This window comes from Oncorhynchus mykiss, chromosome 24, assembly GCF_057628025.1.
Source record: "Oncorhynchus mykiss isolate SJ-2025 chromosome 24, ASM5762802v1, whole genome shotgun sequence".
Lineage (NCBI taxonomy): Eukaryota > Metazoa > Chordata > Actinopteri > Salmoniformes > Salmonidae > Oncorhynchus > Oncorhynchus mykiss.
In genome coordinates this window covers 3,330,976-3,345,391 of record NC_143045.1, presented here as the reverse complement: position 1 = coordinate 3,345,391, position 14,416 = coordinate 3,330,976, and the positions used below count along the sequence as shown (strand labels likewise).

General features: G+C 48.6%; 1 protein-coding gene across 5 annotated transcripts in view; it reads left to right on the top strand.

Annotated features, from left to right (window-relative positions):
• Positions 1–12,968, top strand: part of LOC110503544 (histone-lysine N-methyltransferase 2A) — a 44,007-nt gene extending 31,039 nt beyond the window's left edge. For 4 of the 5 annotated variants that reach the window (XM_036961876.2, XM_036961874.2, XM_036961875.2 and 1 more), the window contains exons 23-34: positions 27–105; positions 191–351; positions 566–733; positions 829–5,350; positions 5,465–5,533; positions 5,627–5,847; positions 6,065–6,139; positions 6,320–6,494; positions 7,065–7,169; positions 7,392–7,475; positions 7,878–8,007; positions 8,333–12,968. In XM_036961876.2, the coding sequence (XP_036817771.1) occupies positions 27–105; positions 191–351; positions 566–733; positions 829–5,350; positions 5,465–5,533; positions 5,627–5,847; positions 6,065–6,139; positions 6,320–6,494; positions 7,065–7,169; positions 7,392–7,475; positions 7,878–8,007; positions 8,333–8,608 (6,065 nt within the window). In that variant the 3' untranslated portion in view covers positions 8,609–12,968. The remainder of the gene's footprint in view (positions 1–26; positions 106–190; positions 352–565; positions 734–828; positions 5,351–5,464; positions 5,534–5,626; positions 5,848–6,064; positions 6,140–6,319; positions 6,495–7,064; positions 7,170–7,391; positions 7,476–7,877; positions 8,008–8,332) is intronic. The other variant, XM_036961877.2, reaches the window with a different exon arrangement.
• The last annotated feature ends 1,448 nt before the right edge of the window (positions 12,969–14,416 follow it).

Below are 14,416 nucleotides of genomic sequence, written 5' to 3'. Positions count from 1 at the left end.
TTAACTCTTCCTTTCTTCCATTGCAGGCTCCATGACAATCGATTGCCTTGGAATGCTGACTGAGCTCTCGGATTGCGAGCGCAAACTCTTCCCCGTCGGCTACCAGTAAGTACCACACAGTGCGCACGGCTTATGTGAAGGAGTCAATGCAACATGACTGATTTTCATTGGTTTGTTTCTGTCACCGCAGGTGTTCCAGGGTGTACTGGAGCACTCTAGATGCCCGGAAGCGCTGTGTCTACACTTGCAGGATCCTGGTGTGTCGTCCCTCTGTGGTGGAGCCTGACCTGAAGAGTGCTCTTCCAGAGGAGAACCGCACCATCTCCCACAGCCCTTTAACTCCCATCTCAGGTGTGAGCCAGAATGCAGAATCACTGCATTATTAATTATTCAAATTTACCCTGCACTACATTTGGTCTAGTATGTAGCCCAGCATGTAAACGCATTGATTACATTTTATTTGTTATGGGTACAGCAGGTATAAATGGTAAATGCTGACTTGCAAGCTCTTCCTCAACAATACAGTATTCTGAAGAATTGGTTGCATTCAACTTTTCATTGACAGAGAAAGTCCCGTCTCCTGTGCCCGAGCCGTTTGACTCCTTGAAGCCCTCTGACCGCCTGTCCCTGCTGCCCTCCAGCCCAAATCCTCCTAAAGTTTACAAACGGAACAGGCACCCCAGCTACCCCCCGTGCCAGCGCTCCCCTGGCTCCAGACCACTTCCATCCCCAGGTATCCCAATTTGCCTCAAACTGTCATTGTAAACTACCATTCACACGTGGAGACATGCAGTATGGTCAAATGTTTGTGTCCATGTTGTTTTGCAGATGGTACCTCCCAGTCTGCCCATGAGATTGTGACGGTGGGGGACCCCCTTCTGAGTTCCGTCCTGAGGAGCATCGGCTCCCGTCGCCACAGCACCTCCTCCCTCTCCCCCCAGCCCAGACAGAAGGTGGTCTCCTCTTCACAGGCCGCTATGAACCAATTGGCCCGGCTCTTCTCTTCCGCCCCACCCATTCCCCTCTCCTCCTCCAGAGACCTGGGTCTGAGGGAGAAGGGGAAGCTACCTGCCAGTGGTGTCCGAACGCAGGGCCGCGACACTAGTTCACTCAGCCCTGGAGGTCAACACAGCAGACGCCGCCACAGCATCTCTGAGATGAAGACAGACGGTGGGAAAGAAAGCGTGCCTGGCAAGCAGGCTATGTGTGAGAACCCTAAACTTTCCCCAATGGCCCCAGAGATGACAGGAGCGAGCCAGGCCTCCCCACCACCAGGTACAGGTTTCCTGACAGGGCACCAAAGGGCGAGCAGCAGCAACTCCCAAGCAGAGAAGGGGAAGCAGGACGGGAAGGACCCAGACCTGTCGGCTGGCGTCACGCTCCTCTCCCGCCACCGCGTCACCACGACCCTGTCCAAGGACAAAGGTGGTGGTAGTAGTAACCTGGCCAAGGAGGGAGGTGTTACCTTGGCGCCAGCTTCTAAAGATGCTGGAAAATTGGGGTCTCCCCAGCCTCCGTTCCACAAAAGCGTCGGGAAGAAGTCCCAGGATTATCTTTTGGGAAAAGCCCCTGCCGCTGCCATGAAGCCCCTGTGGTCTTCAGAGGCTATGGCCGAGGAGGACGCCGTCAAACGGAGCTCCCAAACCACCCCGGCTGTCCCCTCCAGCCATGCGGCCCCCACTACCAAAGACAAGCCCTCCAAAGTCCAAAACATTGACAGCAGAGAGACATCTAAAGAGCGGGAGAAGACTCCTCAGAACAGCAACAAGAACCCCAACAATGCTAAAGAGACTGGTGGAACCATTAACGCTCCAACCCCAACTTCTCAGAACAGCAAGGCTGCGACTCTCAGCAACAACACCAGAGCCACTGGCAAGCAGGAGGTGGAAAAGCTGGAGAATCAAGGAAGCGGGCGATCTGCAAAGAGCAGGGAGAGGTTTTCGAGCCCTGAGAAGAACCGCGCCAGCCTAGAGGCCATAAAGCAGCCCAGGTTAGCCTCAGAGAGAAGCATGAGGGCTTCGCAGGTTCAAGCAAGAGTAACAGCCAACGACATCGCCGCTGCTAGAGACAAGAAGCGGGCTATAGTCAAGGCGTCCCTCACGCCGCTGAAGACCGACCCTAACGGGACCAACACCGTGAGTTCTTCCTCTGACTCCTGCATCACCGCTTCCATCTGTCCCTCGGGCCAGGAGGGACCCCCCCACCGTAAGTCTTCCTGCTCCATGCTCTTCTCACCGCCGGCACGCTCAGAGTCGAACAGCCCGCCACTGCACCCTGAGGACTGCGTGGAAAAGCGCCTCCTAGCTCACTGCACCGAGGACGAGGGGACCAGCGACCGGGACGACCATGCCCTGCTGGAGGAGGAAGGTGGCGACAGGGATAAACATCACGAAGATGACAGCGACTGCGCGGGTTCGACCAAGCGGCGTTACCCGAGGCGCAGCGCCAGAGCCCGCTCCAACATGTTCTTCGGCCTGACTCCTTTCTACGGAGTGCGCTCCTATGGAGAGCAGGATATCCCCTTCTACAGCAGCAGCGGGGACGGGCCCGGGAAGAGGAAGGCTGGAGGCAGCAGGCGCTCCGCCGAAGGCCAGGTGGACGGTGCGGACGATAGGAGTACCTCTTCGGGGGACAGCGGAGAAGAAGAGGAAGGGGGATTCAGCCAGTGTTCCAACAAGGATCCATACTATTACAACTTCACCCGCACCATCATCAACCCCGGCCCCGTGATGCCCTCAATCGAGGGGATGGGCCAGTGCCTGGGGAGGGGCTCTCAGCTGCAGAGCTTCCTGAAGGATGAGGAGGAGGAGAGGGTTGTTGCCGCTGTGGATGAGGGTGTTCCCACCCGGAGCCTCCTGGGCCACCAGCAGATCGGCCAGCTGGACGGCGTTGACGACAGCTCAGAGAGCGACGCCAGCGCAAACACCACCACCACGGCCACCGTTGCGACTTCTTCCCACAAGAGTACGGGTAAGAGGAAGGGCAGAGAGAGGCACACGGAGAAGCTGGAGCATGACTCCGGGAAGGAGGCAGACAATGGCAGTGGAGGGGGTGGGAGCAGCGGTAGCAGCAGCAACAACATCCGAGAAGGGAGGAAGAGCCAGAAGGACAACTCCCTTCCTCTGGGCGGGGTGAAGTCGTCACAGGGACAGGACCCCCTGGAGGCCCAGCTCTCACTTAACACTGACCTTAAGTCGGACTCGGACAACAACAACAGCGACGACTGCGGCAACATCCTGCCCTCGGACATCATGGAGTTTGTCCTCAACACGCCCTCCATGCAGGCCCTGGGGCAGCAGCCTGAGGCCGCCTCCTCTGAGCTCCTTTCCCTGGACGGGGGCTACGGGGTGGGTGTCAACCGCCGCAAAGACATCCTCTTTGAGGACTTCCCCCAGCCACTGGCCAGCACTGAGCCCGTGGAGAGCAGGGTGAACACATCCATCTCGGTGGAAGAGCCGTACGGTCTACCTCTGGAGCTGCCTTCTGACCTCTCTGTCCTGACCACTCGCAGCCCCACGGTCAACAACCAGAACCACGGTGGCCTCATCTCAGAGGGCTCAGAGTGCACCATGCTGTCCCTGGCAGCCTCGGACGAGACAATCACTGAGAAAGGAGGCGAGGACAAGCAGCAGAAAGGAGGGGCCGGCATGTCCCCTGAGAGCCAGCAGGAAGGAAGTGGAGGTAGCCGAGAATCTCAGGTAAGAGGAGGTCACATGACCCCGGTGCAGTTTGAGCACATCACCAGTCCCTCCCTGGGCGAAGTTGTAGAAGCAGGTAACAAGGATCTGACCAGGAGTTCTGGGACCCCAGTCCTACCCAGCTCACCCACCTTGCCTCTCCAGGGACAGAAGTACATCCCTCCTCCATCTTCAGTCAGCCCCAGACCTTCCCATGTGGCCAGCACGGCCGTCCAGACCACCTCCCATTTAAAACCAGGCCCGGAAAAACTCATTGTGATCAACCAGCATCTGCAGCCCCTCTACGTCCTACAGACGCTCCCCAATGGTGTCACTCAGAAGATCCAGATCACCCCATCGTCCAGCGCAACAGGAGTGATGGATACCATGACTCTAACCACAGGGCTCACCACCGGGATAACCACCTCCCAGCCGATCTTTCCTGCTGGGGGTAAAGTGTTGGGCACCATGCCCAATCACCCTCAGATCCATACTTTCACCGGCACCACCCAGACGGGCTTCCAGCCTGGCATTCCCAGCACCACCTCTGGCCTCCTGATTGGGTTACCCTCCCACGAGCCCCAGATTCTGGTGACCGAGGCCGGACGGAGGCATGACCTGGCCCCCAACGTGACCATCGTCTCCAGTGCCTCCATCTCCACGTCCTCGGCTGTGCCCGCATCTGGACACGGCAAGAAGCGACCCATCTCCCGTCTCCAGCCACGGAAGACCAAAAAACTGGCCCGCTCTAGGAGCCAGCCCACCCTGGGCCCGTCTGAAGTGAGACCCAACATGACTCTGATCAACCTGTCCTCGCCACAGATGGCCCAGTCCGAGCTGGGCACCCTGACCACGGCCGCCACCACTTCTCACCGCAAAGTCCCCAACATTATCAAGAGACCCAAATCAGGAGTCATGTACTTTGAGCCCATCCAGCAGAGGATGCCTCTTCCCAGTGGGCAGCCTGGCATCCTGGGCCACGCCTCCTCCACCCACCTGCTTCCCTGTACCGTCTCAGGGCTCAACCCCAACCAGTCAGCAGTGCTGAACATGGTGTCCATGGCTCAGCCTAGTGGGCCCGGAGGCCTCATCACGCCAGGCTCTGTCTCTCTCAGCACCCCGGTGCTCAGCTCCCCCGAAATCACAGGACCCATCAGCAGCCTCCTCTTCAAAGCCAGCCCACACAACCTGCTCCAGTCTGGAGCTCCTCTGATGTCCCAGCTGTGCAGCCCCGCCCAGACCTCCATTGCCAGCAGCATCTGCGTGCTTCCCTCCCATCAGACCATCAGCATGTCTGTCAGACAGCAGGTGGACCCGGAGAGCGGCGTCTTCCAGCGGCAGCAGCACCCGCCAAATGCCAGTGGACAACATGTGGCTCCGGCCCCCAGCCCGGTCCAACAGGATTCCGACAAGGGACACCTGGTCGGAGTGCTCTCCCAGAGTTCCAGCTCTCAAAGCTCACACACCATGCCTAAATCCAGGTCCTCCTCAGAGCAGAAACAAGAGCTGACGTGTAGCGCTGCCGTAACGGCATCCACCTGCTCGGGGAAAGGCAAGCAGAAAGCCAAGCGGACGAGGCAGAGTCCAGACAAGGCCAGCGGGAAGAAACACAAGGGCTGGCTGGCAGAGCCTCCTCGGGAGATGCAGGGAGACCAGCCCACCTCCGTTCCTGGGTAATATTCTCACATAACCGATAACTCATTAAATAATTAACTAGGACTATACTTGAACATACTACAGTTGACACCTGCTGCTTATCCATATTTGAATTCCCTCTACCACTGCAGGTCTAGAGAGACAGTCTCTCCCGAGCCCATGGACACAGGCAAGCCCAGAGAGAGGGGCACCAGCAAAAAGTGAGTAACGCAAGCTTGTCAGCCCTTCCATTCAGTACTATTAACATGTCAATGGATAATGAGATTTAATTTCAAAATGTATTTTATTTGCAGTGATTATTCTGCCAAGTCTGCTGAACCTCCTTCTTTAACCAGTAAAACCAGTGAGTTCCCTGAGGAGAAAAGCGAGACCACTGCTGGTTCTCTACTGGTGGCCAGCCCTGACCAGGAGGGCAGCCGCAGGGACTCTTCTATGGACAGCAAGCCCAAGAAGGGACTCATCTTTGAGATCTGCAGCGACGACGGCTTCCAGATCCGCTGCGAGAGTATCGAAGGTCCACGCAGTTCTAATCTTCTTGTTCTGTTTCCATGTAGCGTAGTTATGACACTCGATGGCAGAAAACGGCGCTAAAGTTATTGAAGTGAATGTGTAACAGGAAAGATCTCTTATTTCAAAATCCTCATACAGCTGAAGTATTACTGTATTTTTAATACTTACACCGAGATGAGACACTAAGCTGACATGTGTTGTCTTCTCCCTCCGTCCCACAGAGGCCTGGAAGTCCCTGACCGATAAAGTCCAGGAGGCCCGCTCCAACGCCAGACTCAAAGAGCTCTCCTTTGAAGGTAAAGTGCCTTTTTTATCAGATTGTATTTTGTTTATGCAGGTTCAACAACTTTTGAGGAATGAAATGGTGACTCATCACTAACTTTTTTTTTTTCCTTTCGTCCTCCACTCCTTCCTTTTTTGTGTTATCTTTCTCTCGATCTTATCTCTTTTCTTTTTGTTTGTTTCTTCTCTCTCAGGAGTGAACGGTCTGCGGATGCTGGGGGTCCTCCACGACGCTGTGGTGTTCCTGCTGGAGCAGCTGTATGGTTCCAGGCACTGTCGCAACTACCGCTTTCGCTTCCACAAGCCCGAGGAGGCCGACGAGCCCCCAATCAACCCCCATGGCTCGGCCCGCGCCGAGCTCAACCACAGGTACGGACACTCCCAGAAGATGGGTGGCTAAGTCACACACAGCCCTCTTCCAATACTTAAAAAGTGCAAGGTGTTAGATTGGTATCCAGACAAATGTACAGTTACTCTCTATCTTTATTATAACAAGAGGCTGCCTGGACCAGCCTCCATGTGCATCCTTCCTTCATCCCGTCCTTAAAGTAATCACTGAGTCATGACTGGACAGGTGAATACCATGTGGTGGAGACCTTACGTTCACCTGATGAATCATGTCTAATGATTACTTCAGGAAGGATGCATTTCTACAGTTTTTGAACTGGGCCCCTGCCTCTTAGCTTTCCTTTTATTGTTGAAGAAATCCAGGTCGATACGTGATCTATGCATTCTACTTCAGCAAACGCAAATCTTGTGAGCCGTTTGTACACTGGCTCTCTTAACTGATGTTTTGGAGCTGGTAACTGTGTATACCCGTTACCAAATCTCAACTCACTATTTGGGGGAGGTCCTTCCTAGGCTTTAGAGAGTCTGCATCATTGAGTTGTATTTGCCTGCGTCATCTGACCTGTCTGCTCCGTCTGTTCCTCGCCACAGGAGGTCTGTGTTTGACATGTTCAACTTCCTGGCCTCCAAGCACCGCCAGCCTCCCGAGTACAACCCCCACGAGGAGGACGAGGAGGTACAGCTCAAGTCTGCTCGGTGAGTCACTCCGCCCTGCTACACAATTCCTGTTTATTTTTAACTTCTGTAAATCAGGAGGACTATCTCTTTCTCCATCTCATCATTACAGTGGACTTGTAGTCTTTCCTCTGGGTTTTCTGATCAACATCCCCGTATCCACCGGTCGGAGCTTCACGGTGTTAGTAGACCATCCTTCCTTCATTGGAACTCTTAACACACTGTGCTACTGTTGTTTTTTAGCCGGGCCACCAGCATGGACCTCCCCATGCCCATGAGGTTCCGACACCTGAAGAGAACTTCCAAGGAGGCGGTGGGGGTCTACAGGTTAGGAAAACGCTGGCTATGTAACGTTTAAGAGGGGAGGGGGGGGGTTTACATTTTTAACTAGGCAAGTCTGTTAAGAACAAATTCTTATTTACAATGATGGACAAACCCGGATGACGCTGGGTCAATTATGCGCCGCTCTATGGTACTCCCAATCATGGCCGAATGTGATGCAGCCTGGAATCGAACCAGGGACTGTGGTGACGCCTCTTGCATTGAGATGTAGTGCCACAGACCGCTGCGCCAGTCAGGAGCACGAATCCCAAATTCAGTGGAATGGTTTTAAAAAGAAAATGAACGACTACTGTAGCTTTGCTATAGCTTGTTCCAGAGAGTGGGGTTAGAAGGTGAAACCCTTTGGTGAACCAGCGGTCACCGAGCCCCTGTGTCCTCCCCTCACAGGTCAGCCATACACGGCCGAGGTCTGTTTTGCAAGAGGAGCATCGACGTGGGGGAGATGGTGATCGAGTACTCGGGCAACGTCATCCGCTCTGTCCTCACCGACAAACGGGAGAAGTACTACGACGGCAAGGTGAGAAGAGAGGCCTCAATGGAACACAGTCCTCTGCTCATACGCTTTGAGTCTTTACAGGGCCACGGTCAATAGGCAAATGTTGCACATAGAAATGTCATGACTAGATCTTGCGTGGGTCCTTATTCTACTTGTCAGAGGCATGTTTGTTCTGCGTAAGGTGTTTGTGTCTGAGTGTTGGGCCCTGCTGTACGTGGTTTTCATGTGTCAACACCACCCTATTAACCGGTCAGGCTCTTCAGTCATTTGATAATGGGTTTTGTTGACTGCAATCCTCGGGCCAATAGCTTCTCACTCTCTTCTCTTCCTGTCCCTTCCTCTACAGGGTGTTGGCTGTTACATGTTCCGCATCGACGACTATGAAGTGGTGGATGCCACCGTGCACGGCAACGCTGCCCGCTTCATCAACCACTCGTGCGAGCCCAATTGCTACTCCCGTGTCATCAACGTGGATGGGCAGAAGCACATCGTCATCTTCGCAACACGTAAAATCTACCGCGGCGAGGAGCTCACCTACGACTACAAGTTTCCTATCGAGGAGCCGGGCAATAAGCTTCCATGCAACTGCGGAACCAAGAAGTGCCGGAAGTTCCTCAACTAGCCCCCCACTCTGATGTGTGATGGGACTGGTGTTAGCGGTCTTTCTCCCACTCTGCCATAGCGGTCGCCTCGACGAGCACGAAGCCATCCATGCACTGCCAGGTCTTAGTGCAGAATGATGCTTCCAGTACTGCGCTCCCTTGTTGCTGTAAGGCTTGGGAAGAAAGGTGTGCTAAGGAACCGGTTAAGTTTGATACGAGCAGGTCTCTGTTTTGGGGAGGGACATTTTTGAAAGAGAACAACCTTATTGTTGTGCCTCCTTTGGTTTTACTTTTGGATCGGATGGTTTCAGACTCTGGGAAGTCCAAGGAAATGGTAACTGAGGTTAGCGATGTTTTCTGTCTCTGAATGATACACAAATTGCCCTTTCATTCTGAATTTTAACATTACCTCACATTATTTTTCTAGATTATATCTCAATTCTGTGTGAGCATAGAATCCATTGATTGTTTCACACGACAATAATTGCCACCTTGTACGTTCCATTTTAAACACCAAAGTGCAATTTGTGGAAGGGAATTTTCTCTGCATTTTAGAAAAAGAACCAGGACGTATTATAACTGATCAGACAATGCTTTTCTCTTGGCCTCATCTGTTTGTACACATCTGCCTGTCGGAATGTGCATTCTGTGCAGCCTTCTGAGTATCTCGCGAGTATCATAAAGAATTGCTTGGGGCTGCTTCACTGTGTGTTCAGCCACTGTAAATAGTTCTAATGCCCGTCCAGAGCAACAAGTCGCAAGATGTGTTAGGAAGAGAAACACTAGAGGGAGCTGTAGTCAAAGCGATAGAAAGAAGCCTGTAGGTTATTTATTTAAGTGTTATGTTGTTATTGTTAATTAATGATAACCGCGAGTGTACTTGTAGAGATGTTGTCGAAGTCAGTCGGTGGTAATTGGATAAAGTCGTGACCGTGACTAGCAAGCTACGCCGAGATTCTGGTGGACTGACAGCTGAGGGGTGAACTTATATTTAGTTTTTTTTTGCTTTAGTAAATGTTATTGTTGGTTTTGTATAGGAAAATGATAAAGGCAGAGCCGTCGATTTGTATCGCAGGTATGCACACATTGTCTTTTGAAATTAGGTTAGGACAGAGTCCGGAATTACAGCAATGAGAACCAAATGTCACCCCCTGAATCTGATTTCCCTTTAATCCCATTTTAAGATCGAAATGATTCTTATTATGGCCTATTTCATGAATTACTTTTGCAAAGGAATTGTCTTTTTATTTGTGTCGAACCAATTTGTTTGAAGTCTTGTCTCTTCTGTCCCTTTTTTTTATGGGAAGAAAAATATCACGCTTGCTTTGAGAATGTAAATAATATGTATATTTTTCTATACAAACGACTAAAAAGCACTCAATAGTGAATAGCACTTAATGTTATGAAATTGTATTTATATTTTTAAGAAATCGTATTTATTGCCATTTTTTGTAGGAAATAGAGGTTTTTCAAACACTAACGCTTGTGCTCTCTTTTTATTGAGCTGCCCTTTTTCCAAGCTGTTTTTTTTCGTTGGCGTTTTTTAATTTTATTTTGTAGCCTGAATGTTTCTTTTTGGATTCCAAAGACTGAAGCTGTCGCTCCCTGCTGAGCCCAGTCCACCAGTAGCTCTATTTGCCAATCTGTTAATTAAGGACATTTCTAATGACTGCCTGTTAGCAGCATGGCATTATTATATGCACTTGAGGGAGTCCATTTGGTTTATTATAATAGCTGTCTGAACTCCTTTTCCCAGCCTTAATTCCACACTACGTGGAGGCTCCAGCCAGTCCATTCAGACTTGGGGCTGCTCGCTGTGTGTAATTCGTTCACTTTCAGCTTTAAAAAAAAAAAAAATTCTCTACAAATTTCAACGTCTCCCTTTAGGGATCAAACGCGCTCCAAAATCTGTTAACTGAAGGACATAAAACACAGTTAACGCCTTCGGTCAAGGACACTAATCATAGCCACATCAGTGCGCCAAGGTTCCCCATGGATTGTACCTTCATGTCTTTCTGTCAGTGTTGCCTTCATATTAATACTGTCAAATGTTTTATGGCATTTACATGAGACCGGCTACACATGGAAAACTTTTTAGAAGCTGGGTAGAAGCTGATTAAGTTAGGAAAGGTTAGAGGCTAAGCTTTACCATTGACCACAATGCAACCGATGTAGGAGTTTGTCCGCTTGCTTGATCTCTCGCTTTGCCTTTTGTTGTAACTGAGCATGCTTCGTTTAGAGAACTCTGACTCGTAAATTGACAGTAGTAGTCCCAGTTTTGGTGGGACATCGGTGTACAAAAAGTGGCTAGGTTGATGACAGGCGTGTATTTCCTTGCATACCTCGAACAAAGCTCACCAAATTGCTGCTTTGTGCAACTCTGGCTCGAGTTGTCCTATAGTGAGCCACTTCAGGCCAGTGACTTTATTTGTTATGTTTTTGGTTTGTAATCCATTTTTCCTCGTACTCTGTTGACTTTATCTTGTAAGGCCGTCGCAGAATCTCGCCAACCCTTACCCTGCCCGGGCTGTGAAGTGAAACAATAACTTTGCCAACACATTGCACTTCAACTGTGACAGAGGCACTGACTTAACATGGGGAAACAACTTTCTACTCCTTGTAAACCCAATGGGTTCCTATGTTTAAAAACCACAAGCACAGATACTGTTTAAGCTCCCTTAGGAATTGTGGCCCCCCCAGCAAAGTGCACTTCTGCTCGACCTTCCCCCAAAGTGTGTTAGGGACGTTCAGAGTGCAGGGACCACTCTGGAGGCCAACACTCTCCTCCACCTCCTTGCAGCCTGGGTTTTGCCAGCTAATTCAGGGATACAGTTTTGGTTCAGCTCTCGCTGTCCTCTTATCCTGGCTAGCCTTAGGGTGAGGCACAGGGTCATGCTGAATTCTGCTGCTGTGTCTTTAATGAATGTATATACAAAAACGGAATTGTGGTGATTTCTGATATCAACCACTTGTTTTCTTTAGTTAAAAAATTTTTTTTAAAAAAACACAGACCGGACTGAAAGATGATCTTACGGGACAGTTTGTTTCATTTCAGAGGGGGAAATGATTTGAGGGACAGCATTCTAAATTAACATCGAAAGGTCACACTGAATAAACTCAGACTTCAAAGATGGCTTTGGTAATCCTTTTACTTAATCCCAAAGGCTTCTGACTCCTACAGATCCACAGCAGTGACGTGTCCGACGTTTTTACAACAACCCATTAGTCAAGTTTTTTTTAAATGGCAAGACTCTTGTTGTTTCTTGGACTTCATAATACCACGCCACACCAGTGGCCCTTGTCCTTCACTTGTAATTATAATAGATCTATATCAAAATATTAACACGTACTTCAGTATCTATACAATATACAGAATGGACAAACTTAGTTACAGTAGCAAACAGCAGGTTTATAATGGTTAATAGCAGTGTTCAATGTACTCTTAATGGTTTTGTGTTACAGTATCAGTTTAGAATAACTAATGTACGGTTTTGTATATTGATATCCAGTACCAGGTGTCCTGCGCCTGTATGTTCCTTTTGGCAGGAGCTTTGCAGTTTTCTTTTCTTTCTTTTTTCTTCTCAAAAATAAACAGTATTTATGTAATGATGCATAAAGTGGTTCTGAACTTCTTGAGGTCAGCCATTTTATTTTGTGTTTTGATTGTTGTAGTGAATGTTTTTTTATTCTTTGTAAATTTTTTTTTTTTACAGGGATTTTAGACTACCTACTTGATTGTGGTATGATTTTGAGTTTGTGGAGACCAGGAAAAAACGAATCCCACCCAAAATGTTATTTTATCCTCTTCCATGTCTCCCTCACCACCCCTCTTCGAAAGCTTTGGTTGTACTTATGTACTATTTTATAGAAAGTGATGATGAAAATAAGTTTTATTTATTTATTTTGTGTACTGGAACGTCCATGAATTTATTTACAGGTCAAGGTAGTTGCTGGAACCTGCTTGAAAGAAGTTGGGGGGGTAAAAATACTGAACTGTATTTGTAATTTTATAATTGTTCCTTGTGTATAGAACTTATCAGCCTGAGATGAGAAGTGGCATCAAGGGGAGTTGGCGGTAGGACTTGGAAATGGTTAAACGGCTCTCTTCCTATGCCTTGAATAGTCTTATTAACACTTCCTCATAAGAATTATGATATTTTTTCCCTGTTAGTTGTACATCAGTGTTCTCTCATGTGTCACAGAAATGAAGGAAAGTTGAACCACATGAGCAAACCGAAAACTACTTAAGGTTGAATGTATAATTAGGAAACACAATTGTACATAACTGTAAAAAGAAAAGTTTCTAATCATGTTTATTTTCTATGCACTTTTTTTATTTAAGTGATAGTTTAAATAATAAACATGTCTCGTTTACTCTTTCTTCAGGCTCTCTCCGTTTCTTTTACTTGTTCTGTCAACCTAGAAAATAGTATTTTTTTTATATTGATACTAGTTAGTGATAACATGCGGGGCCCGGTTTCCTGATGGCGATACAACGTAGGCTTACGAGTATCTAAAAAAAAAAAAAAAAATACAAATAATATAGAATAAATAAATATGCATTGTTCCTACAACCGCCGAAGATGTAACATGCGTTTCCCAAAACACCACGCAAAAAGTGTGTTCCGTAAGTGCGCATGTGTAGATACTCGGGGTTCGAAAGAGACTGAGCTGCTGCTCTGATTTCTACATTCAAATCTTAACCTTTTAACATAATTATTCTACAACACTGACGGATCAGCTCCTAGACAGATCACCTTATGACTGCAATTATTGAGGTGGCTTATTCTATTACTTACCCTATAATGATGCACTAAATTGCATTGATTTGGCACCTTATTGCGCCCGTTACACAATATAAAAAATATTTGCACAGCGTAGCCTACCAAAGAAAACAATTGACTGAACATGAAATTTGATTTCAATATCTTCCTAATATTGAGTTGCACCACCCCCTTTTGCCCTCAAAAGCCTCCAATGGCCCCCACAGTTGTCATGTTGGCTGGACGGCCTTTGTGTGATAGACCGTTACTGATACATGGGAAACTTGAGTGTGGAAAAACCCAGCAGCGTTGCAGTTCTTGACACAAACCGGTGCGTCTGGCACCTACCATACCCTGTTCAAAGGCTTAAATATTTTGTCTTGTCCATGTCTCAAGTTTAAAAATCCTTAATCTGTCTCCTCCCCTTCATCTTTACGAGTGACCTCAATAAGGGATCACAGCTTTCAACCTGGTCAGTCTGTCAAGGAAAGAGCGTCTGTTCAAAATGTTTTGTATACTTTTTAATGCAGTCACCTCGGTTTTAATTTGAAGCATCTTAACTTTCGCTTGATAATTTGCAGGTAACTTGTTCCGAAGTTATTGGTGGTCACAAGTGGCAGATGAACAGCTTGATTCTGTGTGTAGTGGATGTGTATAAAGTGACACGGTAAGGGGGGGGAGAGACATCTAATGACGCACTTAGCAGTCTGAGGCAGTCGTTAAAATAACGACCGTTTTCAAGTGCAACTTTAGTAACGATGGTTTTGGGAAACAGCTCGGAGATTTAACAATGCTCTTAGGAAGGTTCTAATGATGAACTCAGCCTTACGATGCTTTTGGGAAACCGGGCCCAGATCTGTGTCACTCTCCTTGTTCAATTCTCCATTTCTATGTTTATGAACCCCATAAGTGTATCCCACTGACGTAAACTTGTTAAAACTTAGCACTTTTTTATCTAGTTTTTAGACGGCTTAATTTCCTCATGACTTATTTTTAAAGCAGCAGGGTAACGCCAAAGTATTACAAAGCCTAGATTAAGTTGTCAACTCCGAATAAAAATCTAGG